Raw genomic sequence first — 19,375 nt, 5'->3', positions numbered from 1 at the left:
ATCCAATAGACCAAAATGTGACTTATTTTCCTTTGCTCCCAACAATTTATATCCAAATTTAAGAAAATCTAGCCAGCAGAGTCACCGAAAGCAACGTTTCCTTTTATTTCCCGGCTTTGACAGCTAGTTTGACAGCTGTCAAAGTCCGTTTCTTTCCAGCAGGCTCTTTCACAGATCGCACCCGGGTCCCGGGGGGTTGCACTTTAATTTAAACCAGTTCTTATCCTCCAGCAAAATCAAATATACTGTCCAATCGCGAAAATAATAATTCTTCTTCCAAAGAGGCAAAGATGTTTCTCCCAACTTTAGTTGGCTGGTCCTTGCTTTAGATTATCTACAGGGCGGGGGGGCGGACTTCCTTTTTACACTTCCCCCGATCGTGCCGAATTTTAAAAAGAATTTCCCTTTTAAGTCCAATTTCCGTATTACTCACGGGTTGTTGCTTTTAGTCCGAATATTAAAGGAAAAAGTCAGCGCTCTCCATCCATGGCATGCGGCTTCGTTCAGCAGGGGAAGCAGAGGACTCTCAGCACCGCGCCGCTCCCTGCCCCCGTTCCGCAGCCTTTAAAAAGGCTACTTTGCGGGTCGGGGGGCGCTACTGGTGCCCGCCGAGTCACCATGTCCACAGGCATCCGCACCTGTGGTTTTTAGGGGTCCCCGCGTCGCCGGCGCGGCAGAACCCGATCCCTACTGAGCCGATTCCCTCCAGAGATCGGAGGGAATCCGCCATTAGATGTTGGCGCTAACCCGGAAGTCCTCCCAGTCCCCTTTTTCAGAGCTAAAAAAAATGGGGAGGAGATACTCTTAGATGGAAATGGTTTTATCTTTGAACAGTATGTTTTTAATTCTAAGGGCATAGGTTGGGGTGGAAAATCTGCTAGTAACAACCATGATACTTGGCTAGAAAATATATTTTCTAGATTCTTTAGACTGCTGAAGCTTCTAACTGTGCAACATACCCGCTGCTTTCTTTGATTTCAAAGGCATGCTAATAATAATAATATTAATAATAATATGGTGATAGTTTACGGAATTTCTATTTCCAAGGGGTTATATATCTGGTTTCTGCCCAATTAAATTATTAGCATGGGGCTCTTGCAAAGTAGAACGAGCAATTTGTGCAAAGTTGAGCTGAAAAACACAAAGTGAAAGGAATGCCACAGTTCTCTATGGTCCTTTAAGGTGTGAGTTGCTTTGGCAAATGAGACATATTTTTTTAAACAAAACCTTGCTGGATTGGACGAAAGCTCTGTTTCTGGCAGTGGCTGCCTGGAGGAGCTTCTGAGAGCCTTGCAACTTCTGAAGGCAACAATTCCCTCACTGTTCTCTATCCCCAGCATCTGATATTCAGAGGAATATTATAGGCTTGTAAGTAGTTATTTGTGTGCTTGCAAATGGCTAAAAATTATTGTCTCTGTTTTGTAGATGGCTTGATTTCAAATGTTCATGGTACTTCTCATAGATCACAATGTTATAATTACCATATGGGGTGAGGACAAGCTAGGCTTGTGGAATTCTGACTTGCCTAAAATCAACTAGTTGCCTTGTGGCTAAGGGGGGTTTGAACTGGGGACTTTGGCACACAACTCAATTTTTTGTCTGCTGTGCAGAAATAGTGCCACCAAATCCTCCAGGGCAGCCCTTAATCATTCTTCATTCTTTTAAAAGTGCAACATTACCCAATCTAGATTGGCTCAGTGTCGTTCCATTTCCCAGTATTTAACAAGTCCATTGCTATCCCTTTGCTACACTTGATTTCTATGCCTTGTAGGTTGCAAAAGCCCAGTTCCAGTTTTGCTTCAATGGATGTTGCTGCTAGTGCTTCTGTTTAAAATTATAGTAGGTTAGTAGGTTTCTAAGAGGCGTCATGATTTCTTGGTTCTCTTTCATCTAGCAATAGATATTAAAATGTAGCATTAAAAGAAACATTTTGGCATTCACATAATAAAGATATTGGTTTTATTTAGAAACACTGATGAAAGCTTTGGAGAAAGAAACTGTTTGCTTGTGGGCTCTTGGTTTAATTTTACCAGTGCAGATGATGTCATAATGATGTGAGACCGACAATGTTTGTTTTCACTCTGGTCGCAGCAGGATGTTCTCTTTAATATTTAGCTGCTTCTTAATGCTGGGTGCAGAGTTATCAGTTACCCATATTACACAAAACCTGACAAAGCTCTTTCAGGATGACTTCAGGAACCTGCTAGCTAAGTCAGAGGTCAGGATGTCACATAATGAGGCAAAGTAGGGAATGGGTTTAGTCAGAATGACGGATTTTGCCATGAAGCTGCATTGTGCAGAAATCCTGTCTTTGACCAATGGTGCTGTCCTAGCAGGGCTTTGGGTTCCAATGCCCTATTTAACAGCATGACCTGAAGGGCTACCAAATGCAGTAGGGTGGGCTTACCACATTGTTAAGTAAGTGAAGTAGTAATAATTACCGGGGGCAGGGGGTTAAACTGTTACATACAGAATCTAAGATTAGTTATAGCACCACTGTCTTTCCCCTTTTGGAAGTTTCCGTTTTACCAGATATATTTTAAAAAGGAAACAAAGCTCTGGTTGAGAATTACACTGTCATTTGGGGAAGGGGCACAGGGCATGAATTGTCCACATCCAAGATGACACATTCCTTGCCTCCTGTCATTTTCTGTGTTCTTGGAGCAAGTTGGCTAAATCCATAATAATAATAATAATAATAATAATAATAATAATAATAATTTATTATTTGTACCCCGCCCATCTGGCTGGGCCTTCCCAGCCACTCTGGGCGGCTTCCATAAAAACCAAAAATACAGTAAAATCACACGTTAAAAACTTCCCTGAACAGGGCTGCCTTAAGATGTCTTCTGAATGTCAGGTAGTTGTTTATCGCTTTGACATCTGCTGGAAGGGCATTCCACAGGGTGGGCGCCACTACCGAGAAGGCCCTCTGCCTGGTTCCCTGTAGCTTTGCTTCTCGCAATGAGGGAACCGCCAGAAGGCCCTCGGCGCTGGACCTCAGCATCCGGGCAGAATGATGGGGGTGGAGACGCTCCTTCAGGTATACTGGACCGAGGCCGTTTAGGGCTTTAAAGGTCAGCACCAACACTTTGAATTGTGCTCGGAAACACAGAAACTGGGGAGGTGAAGTTTCTGTCAGACTAAAGCTGTCTGTCAAAATAACTTGGGGCCAACTAGATCACACTTGTTTTTCCTTAAGTAATTAAAGGACCAGGGGAATCCAGTTCTCACTCTGAAGGCAGCACTTGAGAAGGAGAGACTTATCACATACCATTGCTATATAGCTCCATTAGTTAGAGCATGGTGCTGATAACACCAAAGTTGCAGGTTTGATCCCTGCGTGGGACAGCTGCATATCCCTGCATTACAGGGGTTTGGACTATATGATCCTCCGGGTCCTTTCCAACTCTATAATTCTATTATCCTATCTTGTAATTCCCTGCTGATAGCAAAATGGAGATTGCCCTCCTCACATACAGGGCTAGGAAAATTAGGAAAAACTGGTACCAATGGGGATCCCCCCCAACCCCCCAACCCCTGACTGTGTGGCTAATCACCATGTTGTCTGCTTACTGGGTCCTGGGGTGGGCAGTGGTTTTGACCAATCACAACACGCCCTGATCCTGGGGAAGCAGTGCTGGGCTAGGTGGCCAGCCTTTGGGAAATTCCCAGACTGGTTGCTTGGGGAGAAAGAGAGAATTGTTCTCTACAGTGAGCATTTGCAAAGATATCTGGGTCCCTTGTCCCTGTAGTCAAGGAAAATATACAAAGCTCCCTGCTACTTATTAAGCGCAGGTGTAGTTTGGACCTCAGTCACCAGCCTCTGGGTTTCTGTCAGTGACTTTCTGTTTGCCATCTGCCATGCTGCCTTGGAGCTAGATTGTATGTCTGAGTTGTGGATAGTATCCAGGTGCTTCGACGCAGGTGGCGCTGTGGGTTAAAGCCTCAGCGCCTAGGACTTGCCGATCGAAAGGTCGGCGGTTCGAATCCCTGCGGCGGGGTGCGCTCCCGCTGCTCGGTCCCAGCGCCTGCCAACCTAGCAGTTCGAAAGCACCTCCGGGTGCAAGTAGATAAATAGGGACCGCTTACCAGCGGGAAGGTAAACGGCGTTTCCGTGTGCGGCTCTGGCTCTGGCTCTGGCCAGAGCAGCGATGTCACGCTGGCCACGTGACCTGGAAGTGTCTCCGGACAGCGCTGGCCCCTGGCCTCTTAAGTGAGATGGGCACACAACCCCAGAGTCTGTCAAGACTGGCCCGTACGGGCAGGGGTACCTTTACCTTTTATCCAGGTGCTTCAAGTGCTAGGGTGGTCCTTGGTTCAGTTCCAAGGCTGGCAGCTGCTATTTTAAAAATATAACCAAGCAGTTATAGGGTTCTTTAAATTTCAGGAAACGGTCATTCAGAGTTGACGGACTTGGTGATGCACCAGCAGCAGAGACAACTGCAGAGCAGGTAGAACTTTTGCCATCTTCCTGCTCTGCTTTCGCTGCTGCTGCCTCAGAAACGACAAGAGAAACGATAAAGCAGCTGGCCTTGATGCCAGACTTCTTGATGGGTGGGGAGAAAACAAAAAAGTCACTGGGTTGATGTGGATGGTTTTTGGGTGAGGGAGGGGGGTGTCAGTGTTGAGCTTTTATTTTTGTCTGTTAGTGGATGGGAGTATTGTTTTGTTTATTGTCTGTGTACTGCTAATATTTTTTGTCATTGTTATGGGGTGCTGGTGGGTTTTTTATTTCCTCAATATATCGTATGGCATATTCATAGAGCGGTAGAATTGGAAGTGACCACGGGGGTCATCTAGTCCAACCCCTGCAATGTAGGAACCTTTTGCTCAATGTGGGGCTCGAATCCACAACCCTGACCTGAGATGAAGAGTCTCATGCTCTTCCAACTGAGCTACTCCTCACCAGATGTATTAATGTGTCATATACCCCTCCCACTGCTTTTCAAGGTATAGTGTAAGTCATTTGAAGAGCCATTGGGGGACAAGCAGCTAATAAATAAATAAAAAATGTTGAGATGAATTAAGCAAAAACTTACCTCAACTAGAAAAATCAAGGTCTCTATCGCACACACACACGCGCGCGCACACACACACACACACACACACACAGAGCACTAAAATTCAGGGGTTCTGGGTGAACAAATAATCAATGTGATTTAATGACAAAACCTTTGTTTTTCTTTGTTGTTTTTTAAAAATAAGAATACAGTGGTGCCTCGCAAGACGAAAAGAATCCGTTCCGCGAGTCTCTTCGTCTAGCGGTTTTTTCGTCTTGCGAAGCAAGCCCATTGACGGCTTAGCGGATTAGCGCTATTAGCGGATTAGCGGCTTAGCGGATAAGCAGATTAGCGGCTTAGAAAAAGGAGGGGAAAGGGGGGGAAAACCCGCAGGAACTCGCAAGCCCATAGGAAATTCGTTTTGCGAAGCACCTCCAAAACGGAAAACTCTTTCGTCTAGCAAGTTTTCCGTCTTGCGAGGCATTCGTCTTGCGGGGCACCACTGTACTTAAATTATTAATACTGGAAGTGGAAGAGGGCTGCTGCCCTCACGCCCTGCTTGTGGGCTTCTCATAGATAGGCATCCAATTAGCTACCATAAGGAACAGGATACGGGACTTTGGCCTGATATACCCGGGCTTTTCTTACGTCCTTAGGATATTGTATGATTTATTTTGTTGATGGAGAAGATTACCGATCAAGTCAAAGTTGGCAGGAGCCAAGCCAGTCTGGCATATTGGCTTGGTTGCTTTCCCCGTCCCCCTTAAGTATACAGAAACTTCAGCATGATTTTATCTTAGGGTCTAGTAAATATGCTTCTGTTTATGTACATTCTAAATGGTTTGGCTTTAGTTCAAGCAAATATGTTCTGAATGTTTTACTTCGTATGAGTTGATATCGAAATGAGGGATGAGAGCAGGCTTCTCAATTCCTCCCTGTTTACATTACTATTTATTTTGGAAGATTTTATTTTATTTTTGTAAATGGTATTATCTGCACATGCCTGGAACGTGGTGGTGAGGGTCCTCAGTTGGTGGCATTTCTGTCCATTTTCTTATTTTATGAATAAAGTAAAAACAAATAGTTTGAAAAGAGAGAGAAGAGCTTTGCTGCTTTGCACCCTTTGGTGCATAATATTTCTCGGTCAAAAGTTCCACAGTACACTTGATTGAAGCTTTAACCCTTTGACTTTGCTTTTTTATTGCATGTTACTTTGGCTTTAATAAAGTAGCTCTCAAAAACTGTGCATACCCTTTGGCCCCATTTAAAGCAGTGGTTTAGCAGTTAATCTCACTTCCCAGGGAATACTGGGAATTGTAGCTCTTTGAGGGGACTAGTCTTTTAACAACTCTCAGCACCCTTAACAGATTACAGTTCTACGGATCCTTTGCAGATAGTCATGACTGTTTAAAGTGATGCTATACTGCTTTAAATGTATACTGCAGATGGGGCCTTTCTACACTTGCTTCATTCTTCACACTGCACCTGAAAAACCCTCTTTATGCATATTTGCCCTCCTGGATAATAATGCAAGAATTAAAAAAGGAGAAATTGCTTATTATCCCACTGGGATTACAGTTACTATTTGTGAACGTCCTGAACCTTGGCTGTTATAGGATTTCTTAGTAATAAAGTCTTTCAAAATTGCTCACCTCACCTCAACTACCCTTTCCTCTGCTTGTCTCTCACCTCCCAGTTTGAGCACACTGTTCAGACATTATCGCACCATCCAGTTTAGCATGTGAAATTTGAAGCTTTAATGATTTCTGCTTGCTTTTGTCCATAACATGGGAGACTTGCCAGGCAAATATCGAAATGAGACCGAAAATCCCGAACACGTTGTGCAACCAAAGTGTACCATAAAAAATTATTCTTGAATAAGTTTCCATAAATGCTGAAATCCCAATTATTTTAATAATCTGAGTTCAGTACCGTGGTATGACCCAAATGCACGAAGCAAAGAAGAGTAGAAAAACTTCTTTGTGCATTTACTATCTTTTAAAAAAAAATGAAGAAAAGAAAAAAGATGATAAATTGAGGGTTCTCCCTGTTTCTGAAGTAATGTCCCTATGTCTTCAGAAATGGGTACTTTTTTCTACTTGAGCTTGCATGAAGGACTGCTATTTATTTCTAGTTTTCCCGCTGTACCTATTTAACAGCAGAATGCCAAGCAAGAATTCAACAGATGCCATTTCCTTTACACTTTAGCTTCAGGGTTCCATTTCCATACGACTTTGTCAAAAAACCTTTGAACATCTGCTGCGGAATGCTAGTGTGTTGCAGAGGATTGGGGGGTGTTATAAAGTTGCATACATAGTTAATGCGGGACCCACTCTTCTGGGCCTCCCTGTTGATTTACATGGACTGAATATGCAACCTAGAACACACTTCATATTCACTTGTAAACAGGAAGGTCACTAGTGATGGGCAATCTTATTCATTGTTATTGATCTTCCCACTGAAGGAACCCAGCTAAGTATGGAAGGAACCCCAGTGTTTCCTAGAACACGGTTTGAACACTGCATTATAGTATTGTGGTGCTTCAGCTATTGACTCGTTGTCATAGAGGCCTTCAAGGTGCAGAGGCCTTCCAGGAAAATAATGCGGTAATGGAAGGGGGTTGCACCATCCAAATCCAAAATTGTCTCCAGCTGTAATTTGTAGTGTTTTAGTCACACTTGATGAATTGCACATAATTTATAACTTTTCTTTAGTCCAAGGGCTGCAAATCCTATCCATTAATGGGCACTAGTGGTGACAACAGGCCTACTTTTCATTGTTTAGGTCAGGCATAGGGAACCTGTGGCATTTCAGATGTGCCTGGATTACAATCTTCATTCCCCAGGGATGAGACTAAGAGTGCCTCTCCCACCAGCTAGCCTTACCGGGTCTATGATCCACCCTGGGTGAGGGGCCACCCCACTCTCCCCAGACCAGCCCTGCTTCATGAGTGGAATGGTCAAGTTTAATGAGAGCTCTGAGCAAACTCATTTTTTTTTGCGTAACTGTTCCCCGCCCCCTTTTCTTTTCCCTCTCCTACTTTCTTCTCCTTTCTGCTCTTTCTCTTGCCATCCCCACTCTTCCTTTTATCCCACCTGCTCTCTCTAACCAGGTGGGGGCAGGGAGAAATTTCCTGAGCAGCTTTGTGGCACGGTTATTCCTGATGATTGACTATGCTGGCTGGCTGGGAGTCTCACAAAATCTGGAGGGCACCCGGGTTGCCTATCCCTAATTTAGATTAATATCATGGGGTGGAATGAGATAATGACAAGAATCCAGATTGGGACAGGGTTTTTTTATTCACTGTTCTTCTTGAAGATTTAAATCTTGAAGATTTAAACCAAGGAGAAGGGGACCTGTGCTGTATGAAGGGAAGGGTTTTGTCAATTTTGCAGAGTGGTTAAAAATGGCAGATCTGATCCAAACTGGATATTAAACCTGTTTGCTAACTTAACTGGGGATTAACCCACACAGTCAGCAGTTAATCTCTGCTAGTTTATGAATTCACCAGTTAGATTCATCACTGTAGAAGTGAAAATATTCATCAGACTTAAGAAATAATAAAATACAGCATTTTTGACCCAACAAACAAATGATAAGGCTGGATTCTCAGTCAGGCAGCAACTATCTGCATCCTCCCTGTGGTTGTAGTTTCTGTCCTCTCAGCACCAGCTGTTAGGGTTTCCCAAGTCAGCATTGTCATTAGACACCTCTGAATAATCCAGCTGCACTCAGCAAGGGCCATAACAAACACCAGGATGGTGAAGCCAAGAAGCATCCAAACACAGCATGAGTCTCTCCACTCAGGGAACGTTCCTGCAAAGTTCTTTGGGTGGTCAGCTGTTTCGATTGTTGTTGTTCCCAGTAAATAGGATTGGGTGGGGAAGGATGGAGGATTCTGGGAAACTGTGTGCACAGCCAGATGCAGAAGGGGTGTGTGTGTAAAAATCTGGGTAAAGGAAAACTGGGAACAAAACTGGGTTTTCCCAAAGATAAAATAAATATTGCCCCACACATCTATGATACCAGTAACTAAATCAAAACTTGGATAAACTCAAGAATTGGAATTTAGTAAATTTCGATGGTAAAATTAACACTGGAGGGTGTTGCGTGGGGTGTCAATGGTATTCAAATAAGAGTTTGTGGGGTTTTTTTCTAAATAGGTTCTAAGTGTGTCCATTTTCAAAGGTTTGATTTTTTTTGTCAGAGTTTGGAGGAAATCCTGTTCTGATCCCTCAAATACCGGAATTCCACCTCTGTTCTGAGTACATGAAATTTGTTTGGTTCTCAGCTTGATTTCAAATTTGAAATGGTTTCTTCATTCATATTGCTGTGTGGACAAGGATGGCATGTAGATTCTTTGGTTCAGCTCACACTGTCTTCCTTTCACATTTGCTACAGGGAAAGTTGCTTCTCTCCCATCAGTCCAGAGACATGTCCGCTGGTGCAGTCCTTCATTTGTCCCAGCAGAACATTCCTTATGGATGGACATGTGCAGCTGAAGACTGGCCTGCAGACCCAGGAACGACACCTTTTCCTCTTTACAGATATTCTTGTGGTCGCCAAACCCAAGTAGGTCCAGTACTGAAGAAAGGACTCTCTGAGATTCCTGATAATTTTCTTTCTTTACAAACTACTGTTCTGTGGTTTGAAGCTCAGAATATTCCTGTAGTTACTATTTCGTTAGCCAGATTTATTACACCTAATACATGGGATAGCTACAGCCACTGTTGACTTGAAAGTAAAAAGTGTGTCCAGTTCTATTAACAAGAGTGTACTTTTTGCACCCTTTTATTTAACTTGCTTAATGTGTCACTTTTGAGCATTGTCATTTAAAGCTTTCACAAACAAATCTACATGTAACAGAGGAACAACCAGCTCATTTGTTGTTGCAATAGGGCACTGTACAGTTTTTAGTTACTGCAAATGCAAATGTCATCTAATAATTACCGTATTTTTTGCACCATAACACTCACTTTTTTCCTCCTAGAAAGTAAGGGGAAATGCCTGTGCATGTTATGGAGGGAATGCCTACGGGTGGCATGCCAACGGATTTTCCTCCTCTAAAAACTACGTGCGTGTTATGGTCGGGTGCGTGTTATAGAGCGAAAAATACGGTACTTTAAAAATGTGAGAACAACCCTGCTTTGCTGAGAACTCTGATCCCTAATTTAAGCATGCATTTTTAGCATCTTGGAAACCCAATCACTCTGTGACTTTGGGCTAATGAAGGCATAACTGTAGTTCAGGAGTCAGTTGCAGCATTGCATTCCATATCACCTCCCATCTTCTTGTAAGAACTTAGCCACAACTGTAGCTGTTTCCAGGGAAGAAGTTTATTGCTTGGGCAGTTGCACTGGTGGTGAGTGCATGAATGCAGCCCATGCAAGCCCATTGATGGTGGGCCTGGGGGTTTGCTATTTTATGATTTCATTGTATTTATTAATTGTGCATTTGTATCTGTACTTACGGTAGTTTTGTTGTATTTTTTTTGTATTAATCCGTTCACTGCTTTGAAGGCAAAAAAGTGATATATCAATAAGCCAATGATGGTCCTACCTACTATCCCAAACTTTCCCAACCTGGTGCCCTCCAGATGTTTTCCACTTCCACCATGGACGATGGGAGTACACCAAATTGGGGAAGGCAGTACAACACTTACTATCCGACATCAGGCTTTTTCCTTCTTAGCTTCTTCCTCGCATATAATCACATGTGAAAGAACCCCCAAGGATTGCCTGAAACCACAAGCACTGCAGGAGGCTGGAGTGCTAGAGCTCCAGCTTGTAAATTTGATTTAATTTGTGTATGGCTGAGTGAATAATCCAAGCTCAGTGTCAAGCCTGACTGCACACAGACGGCTTACCCAGACTCCTCGGTGCTCTCACCTTCTGTTTCGGAGCATCTTCCAAACAGGTCTTGCTAATGCAAGATCATTAAAGCAAAAGGGTGTACTCGTGATAACAAAGCAGAGAGTAGTACTGAATGAAGTTTTATTCAGAGCAGACCCATTCAAATGAATGAACATGACTAAGTTACATCCATTACTTTTAGTGGGTCTGCTCTAGTAAAGTTTATATGAATACCACTCACTTAAATAAATCAATTTATGAGATAGTTATAGATAGGCTCGCTCTTTGTTTTTAAACTACTCATTATTAAGAACTAGATAGATTTCCTTACCTGAACTCACAGCTACTTGAACTTGTCGCAAATGCACTCTGAACCCCAAAGCCAAATTAAAGAAGGATTTTATTAGAAATATGAAGAAGGAGACAAGGAGGGAAAATAGGTTGGTACTTTAAGAAAAGAAACATCAAATACCAAACTTTTCTGTCTATAAAACGCCCCCATGTATTAGACGCCCCCTATTTTGGGGGGCTCACATTTAAGAAAATAAGCAATTGGGGGGGGGGGGGGGATGCCGAACCAAATGTCACTCACCCAACTGGCATACGCTAACAATCACAAGCAATGCAAGCCAAATTGCCGAAGTGGCAGTCAATCCAAAGCAGCCCTTGACGCATCCGCTAATAATCCACCTGATTGACAAAGCAGCAGCCAATAGAAAAGCAGCCCTTGCAGCAGACACCATTCACCCACCCAATCGCTAGATCCTGCTTGCGAAAGCAACTACCCATGTATAAGATGACCCCCCCCCCATTTTTTTACTTTATTTTGGAGTAAAAAACCCTCGTCTAATACACGAAAAAGTAAGGTATCTATGGAAAACATTGCATGTAGCCCTGTTACAGTCACAGATAGGTTCACCCAATGCATCCTTGATGGTCAAAAGTGGGGATAAAGGAATATGGACATCATATCCTGTATTTTTCATGTTCACATCCAAGTGGCTTTGATTGACAGACTGCCTGGCACAACTAATGTGCTGAGGCACTCTTACATTTTTGAAAGCCAAGAAGTGAAGAGAGCAAGGTGTTAATTAAAAAGGCGATTGCCAGGTCTGTTGCTGATACACAAGATATATAATCAAAGGCTGGCTCAGATTGTGTACTCAGAAGTGTCAGGAGTTACATGACTTGGTTCTTGGGAGGAATGGTGACTTACATGCCTCAGAGAAAGAAATTCTGACGGGGAAAATCTGCATCTCCATGACAAAGTAACTGTTGACGTTTATCAGAATACCAGACTTCCATATTGCTTCTGTGCAAATTTTAATTAATTTCAGGCGGAACAGTTCTATATATGTTTACTCAAATACAGAATTGCTTCCTCTTGTTTCTTTTGCTATCTTGTTTTCACATTCTAATCCACTACATTAGATCTTAGCATTTTTATGTTATAATCCATACCTCTGAGTCTGTGTGTCAGCCTTCTCCTTGCAAACTGCTGTGTTAAAGCACACAAGAGGGGTACAGACTGAAATCTGAGCGTGGAATTAAGATAAATAATGTGTTTGGGGAACTTTTAATCTAGAAGTTCAGATGTTCCTCACCTGTATGTAGTGCATAAGGAAATGGCAATTGCTTTTCCCTGCTTTCAGGAAACTTGAGGGCCTTTGTGATGTTGGCAGCCATAACTTCACCTTCGATCCTGGCCATTTGCATATCTGGCAAAGATATGGGAGGTAAAGATCAAGAATGAGTGTAGACTTAATCCCACTTCAGAAATAACACCTCATGGATTCCATCAATACACAAATTAGCCCCTCTTTCTGGCATCTGAACATGCAGCCTGAACATCTGTAGCAGAGAAGCTGTATGTGTGAAAAATTCACATGATCTGGGAGAGGCTTTGGAGGGAAGATAAAAAATTCACAGCGTGCTATGATTTAAAAGAGAACTGCATGAAAATGCTCTATAGATGGTATTTAACACCTGTCAAACTGGCTAAAATGTTCATATCTAAGCGAAACATCTGTTGGAAATTCAGGGAGGTGGAAGGCACATTGCTCCACATGTGGTGGAACTGTAAAAAGATCAGAAAATTTTGGGAGATGATCTATAACGAACTTTAAAAAAATTGTTTAAATGCTCTTTTCCCAAGAAGCCTGAAGCCTTCCAGCTAGGAATAATGAGTAATGAAATCTTAAAGAAATTCAGGAGAATTTTCATGTATGCTACACTAGCAGCCAGAATTTTAATCGCAAAAGGTTGGAAAGGAGAAGCTGTCCCATCCAAATTAGACTGGCAAAACAAATTGCGAGAATATGCAGAACTAGCCAGATTATCAGCAAGGTTCCAAGATGTTACCGATGAGAAATTTAATAGAGAGTGGGATGTATACAGAGTTTTTTTAAAAGAACATTGCAAAAATATAAATTTGTTGGCAGGTCTGGATTGACTTTCTGCATGTAATAGGAGAATCTTATAAAATTATCGTAATTGAAACAACCTAGAAGAGACAAAGTTTAGTGTGCAGATAAAGAATGTAATCTGGGAACCACAATGGGGGGACCGGAGGTCATGTTGAATCCAACTACAAACTGTTACAACAAGCGCCAACTATGGAATGAATGAATGTTTGTTTATTTTTATTTTTATTTTCATTTTCTGTTGATTACTTAGGTTACACGGTTTTAAAAACCAATAAAACATATTATTTTTTAAAAATCACATGATCAGGAGCCATTTCACCGTTCATTATCACATGGCACCCTTGTGTGTTCATCTGTAAAGTATTTTTTTGCTACAGGTTTGCTATATGTACAGGTGCCAGAGGGTAGGGTCAGTCAGTAATACCCTCTCTCAGACTGGTCAAACATATGGGTGTAATTTCTGAAGAGGGCTATAGAAATGGGAGCATCCACCAGAACAGTTACTGTCTAGAACACAGCTGATTTGACTGTGCTGAGGAAGCAAGAACATACGTTTTGGTGAATTGGGGCATTTCACAGACATGGTCACCACAAAGATGGGGCTATAACTGAATAGAACTGAAAGGATATGGCGGGGGGAACTGAGGTAATGATACACGTGAAGCGGTGGACAGAGGCAATTAAAGAAACTCTTGGAAGCACTAGTCTAAATATGCTATTTCCATAGGAATTAGAGTAATGTTCATTTGAATCATGCTCATTAAAAGTAAATTACCAATTGAGCATGGGACAGATCTGGGTGACAAGCAAGATTTTATAGTATCCGAAATTGGGAGCAGCTCTTGTTGCTTTAGCCCATAGTCCTAGGTGTGTAATGTGGTATCTGGCACCTGGGAGGAATTTACTCAACTTGCAATTTGCATCATGGAACTTTGTCTACAAGCTGATCTCATGACTACAACATCCTACCTGATTTTTATACTTATTCTTTATTTTTCCTTCCTGTGTAGCATCTTGCCTGATTAAGAGTTCTCAAATCTTTCCCCAATTTTGTGACAATCTGCTTGTTCTTAATAAGGGCATTTCCCAACAGCAGATTTGGAAGGAGATTTTAAACAGAGCAACATAGCTACTTTTTGCTTTCCCCGTCACATTGTGATTGGTTACAAAAAAAGAGGGGTAGGAAGTTTACTTAGTGTATTTGAAATGTTGGTTCTTATTCAGATTTTATTTGAGGCTGGCTCCTAGGAGATGGCCATTAGTACCCACTCCATTATTGTAAACCACCTCTGTACCGTTGTTGATTCAGGCAATTTGTGTTGAAGTGGTTTCAACAAAGAACTGAGCTGCTTTTAATTGTTTAATTAGACAATTAATTGTCAGCTTGGCATTCTGTGTTCAAGAGAGCTTTATAGCTGCCAACTTTTTGGCTATTGCTTCTGTGGCTTATGTGGAAATTTAACAGATAAAATGAAGCGTTTCCTGGCATGGGGATAAAGTGATGAGGAAAAGCTGTGTATCTCAGATTTTCCTGGGAAGATCCCTGCCAGGAAAAAAAGGTTAGCCATAAGAATATAACATTTCCCAGAAATGAAATATCTGAAACTGAGATAGCAGAAGGGAGGTTTGGTGTGGATGTGACCAAAGTCTTGTGGCACCTTATTTTAGTCCCAACATTCAGTTTCATTGGATGCCCTGGGTTCCCATACCATGAGAGAAGAAGATAAACTTTTGTTTATCTAGTTTTTCCAAACCATATATGTATCTTCCACTTACTTATCTTTAAAAAAACCACAATATCTCCCAGTGTTTTTTTTTTTTTAAAATAATTTTTATTAACTGGCCAATCACATCAAATTAAATCACATCATATAAATTCCGAATTACAAAGCCAATTTTTTAAATTTTGTTGGGGGAACCCATACTTCAAGATCCAAAGGGGAATTCAAATCATCTTCTTGTTACTGCGTTAATGTCCAAATCAGTCCCAATCAGTCCAAACAAAGTTCATAATTCTATCCAGTCTTATCTTGGTGTTGCCACATCATATCTTGTTCGTATAATTTCTCTTTTTCCTTTACGATCTCTTCTGTTAGTCTCCTTAAGCCGATAGCAAGTATAATAATCCTGTGTGGATTTCCCGTTCCTCCACTAAGTCCAGATGGTTTCCATATATCTCCTTTGTAGATAACATCACTTTTTCCATCGTAAATTTTGGCATTTGTCGCTCTTAAGTCCCACCGAGGAGTTGATTCACGATATGTAAACAGCTCTATTTCTCTCTTTCTCCTCCCAGACCCAAGAGCTCCCACAATGCCTCACAAAATGGCGATGGTATTTTTTTCTAAGTGCGACACTCCAAAACTCTTAGCTTTCCAGCTTCATCTTGAAACATTGCTTTGGATCGAAAGTTTATCTCCACACAGCCTTAAATCCACAGCTTAAGTCCTTAATTTCTGACTCATTACGGGAGGGGATTCTTGTTAAATCACATAAAAAGGTAGAGGCAGGTTATTTCCCCCCTCCCCCCTCAGTCATTTATCATACCGTATCTTCACGTTCTTCTCGTATTTTATTGTTGTCTTGTTATCAGAGATCTCTTCTGTCAGCAGTATTTACTCCCCATTTTCCTTGATGTATGTGCAATTAATCACGTCCGAATTGTTTCTTTTAAAGATCATTGCAACCAGCGGCGCGAATCGGGGACGGCGTCGAGGAGTGCCGAAAATCCCACAGGAGGGCTTTGTGCCTAGTGCCCCCACCCCCACAAATTCGGGGGTGGTATAGGGCACAGCAGGCAAGGGCTGTCCCCCCCATAATCCTGGGGGGGGGGGTTAAGGAGGCTAATTACCCCCATCATAGCCTCCAAATTACCTCGTGTGGGTCGGAGAGATGTTATTGTCAGCCATCTTCCGATGCGCCACCTAGTGGCCCCCCTATATATATCTCCCAGTGTTGTAATCATTTCTCATTGGGAGGAATGCTCTATAGTCCTGCTGATTTACACTGCCATTTTCTGCATCACATTAACCCCTGAGAATTTCAACATTAAATGCTGAACTAGGAGCAGGAGCTATGATAGGGAATACAGATGTTTGATTCTCAGAAGGTGCTGTCTACCTAGAATGCCTGGGGAAACATCAGTGGAACTTGAGAGAATTGTCTAACGGAATGGCTGTGATCTTGCCCAACTCCTGTTCATTTCGGTGAGGTTTTCATTGGAGGCTCTTCCCAGTGAGTTGTGTCCAGAGCTATGTTTACATCTGTGGATATTTGAACTGTTGCCAGTTCCTCTGCGGCACAGCATCCAGCCACAGCTGTTAACAGACTAGATATTAAAAGCTTTGGAAAAGTAAGAGCATCATAAATGTAGGTCAGTCCTTTGAAATCCACAAGGGTCAAGTGCTTTCACATTGGAGATCTAGATTGCTGAATGTGTCCTATGTTGTTTGTACTGCAAATTAGACTAATACCGAAGAAGGAATTCCACTTTGCCTATCCCTCCCGGGGCTTGTTCTGCCCTTGCTTAGCCTTTGGGAATCCTCTTGAAATGAGACTGGGAATGTGGAATTGAGCCTCATGTGTACCTTCCCCATAACGAGAACATGGAGAGATACCACATTTATTTGAATGTGAGATCTTCCTTACCCTGTGATAGAGATCAGCTACAGCACCCTATAATGAGAATGACTGGCATGTGTGTGTATGGTATAGGGGGATTAAGGCATGCTCTCAGTTTCTAATGCATCAGATAACAATAAGTCAAACACTTCCGTACAGAAGTGACTGTTAAAGAAGGCTATTTGAACACCCACTGGAAGTTAGGTCTTCTCTGAACTCCTAATGCAAGGCTGATAAAAACTCTCCCATCAGCAATTTGGTTGATGGGGCCTGCATATATAAAAGCGGAGATGTCTAAAGTGGCTTGCAGTATAAAAACACAATATAACTAACCAAAAGCAAGCCACATTAGAAATATCAATACTAATATCAGCAGCAAAAGTAATAGTCAGCAAAATTGTGAATATGCTCAAGTCAGGTGTCTCTTCCATGTTGTGGTAAGTTTGCTTGTCCCATTGATGCACATCTGACAAGAGTTGAGGGAAAGGCCAAGTACATGTGACCTTCCCCATACTTCCTACATCAGCCTTTTTATGCTTCCACACCAGGCTTCACACACAACTGAGGTCAGCAAGTGTGTTCATTTTCGTTTTTATTTATATTAATGAGCTGCTTTTGTACCGAATGACTCAAAGTGGCTTGAATACCAAAGCGGCATCAGAACATTCTCTGACCTTTCTTGACATGGCTTTGAGATTACCCTTGTTTCCGTTTGTAAGGGCAGATATATACTCCTGGATTCACTGTTTTTCTTGAAATACAGCATTTGGAAGCAATCTTTGTTTCACTACAGAACTTGGTCAGGTCCAACGAAGTCCATTTTTGAATTGGTGATCATCTGTTAGTTCACCCTTTTTGCCTCCAGAGCTGTGGCAGTTGCAACTCCTGTCTGTAGTTCCAACAGAGTCCATTGTTTTTATAGTTTTGCACTGGCTGAAATGTGCCTGTTTTATATTTATTTCTAACCTTCAGTTGCCAGGGATGTACTATAACAGACTTCTTTTAATTACAGGTCACACTTGCATTTCAAACTGAAGAGCCAGGCGCGTCTCTGTGACATGTGGACAGCTTCTTGCCTGGAAGAGGTGTGTGAAGGTAGCACGGACCTGGAGAAGTCTTTTGTTTTAGGATGGCCCACCACCAACTGTGTTGCCAGCTTCAGGTATGAGAGACTATTTGCATTGGTTGCCCCCCTTCCTGGCTGCATTCATCCAACAGTGTTAAAGTTTATGAATGACCAAGGGTTGAAAATACCCAGTACCGTTTTTTATGAATTACCCGATGAGAGACCCTTCATAGCACAAATGAAATTGGTGCCAAGTCATGATTCCTTCTGCAGCTTGGAATGAGTGGAGCCTTCTGGGTCTTGCTTTTCAAAGTAACAGTCTTGTGGCAGTTCTTCAAATGCGCATGAAGTTATAATTTACATACATGCAACTCATACTTACTTTTCTCATGGTTTTTCTGGTGCATTTGTGGTATCGACCTTCTGCCTGTACAGTTTGACTGTCATGGCCTCTCTCAAAAGATTATGGAAATTGTCATTTTGATAAGGCTGCTGAGATTTTTGTTAGAGATCTGTAGTCACCCTCACAGAGCTTCAGTTTCCAGAGTTTCTGGGGAGAGGGGTGCTATTGAGGTCCTCCTGGTGGTCCCCGCAATGGATATAGAGCAGAAAAGGAAAACAGTTGAGCCAGTTGGTCAGTCTGATTCTCTTTTAACAGCCAAGAAGGGCAGGAGAGATGAGAAGACATAAGATAGGTTGGACCCCTTCTGGTCCTAGTATCAGTTACTGTCCATGCCTGAAGGAAATGAACTTCTCCTTATGGAATGGACTTCACCTCCAAAATCTGCTCTGAAAGGTTGGGGAGCAGATTTTAGGGTGTGTAGAGGTCTTATGGGCAAACATAGGAAGGTGAAGTCCCATTTTGTGAGTGGGAGATACAGTTGTGCAGTGTTGGATTCTATCCAGTGAACTTCTGTCATTCTATTCTAGAAATCCATTGGCACTTCATCAGTCATAATAAAAACTTTATTTTTAACTACAGCAAAATGAAGTCTAATTATATTGAGATAAATCCAAGCTTTTATCATACCCTTTGGTATCTCTAATTCTAGGTTAATATTATATTTTTGCTTTCAATTTTGGAGAAGACTGGGGCAGAAGGATCCCCTAAGAAAATACTTGGAATATGAGTGACAGTATAGGGCAGGCTTGTATGTGGAAGGCTTCTTCTCTGAGATATTTTGTCCCGGGCCAGAACTATGTACCTTGAATCAAGCCTGGAAACAGATTGGCAGCAGGGTTATAAATGGCAATGTCTGTATCAAGAGAGAATATATAAGGTGGCACTCTTTTATTTCTTGCCAAATAAATTTGACAGAAAAGTTTTGATTGTCTATGCTGCAGTCCACAACCCACTTAACTGGAATCTCACTGATTTTATATGTCAGTGGAAAAAACATGTTTTAA

At 42.1% G+C, this 19,375-nt stretch overlaps 1 protein-coding gene across 5 annotated transcripts in view; it reads left to right on the top strand.

Annotated features, from left to right (window-relative positions):
- Positions 1–19,375, top strand: part of ARHGAP20 (Rho GTPase activating protein 20) — a 79,205-nt gene that overhangs the window by 43,063 nt on the left and 16,767 nt on the right. For all 5 annotated transcript variants that reach the window (XM_079973764.1, XM_079973763.1, XM_079973767.1 and 2 more), the window contains exons 3-4: positions 9,405–9,575; positions 17,915–18,064. In XM_079973764.1, the coding sequence (XP_079829890.1) occupies positions 9,405–9,575; positions 17,915–18,064 (321 nt within the window). The remainder of the gene's footprint in view (positions 1–9,404; positions 9,576–17,914; positions 18,065–19,375) is intronic.

This window comes from Podarcis cretensis (assembly GCF_951804945.1).
Source record: "Podarcis cretensis genome assembly, chromosome: 4".
In the NCBI taxonomy this organism is placed as follows: Eukaryota; Metazoa; Chordata; class Lepidosauria; order Squamata; family Lacertidae; genus Podarcis; species Podarcis cretensis.
Note: the sequence above shows the minus strand (reverse complement) of the source record. Positions and strands in the feature narration are given on the sequence as shown.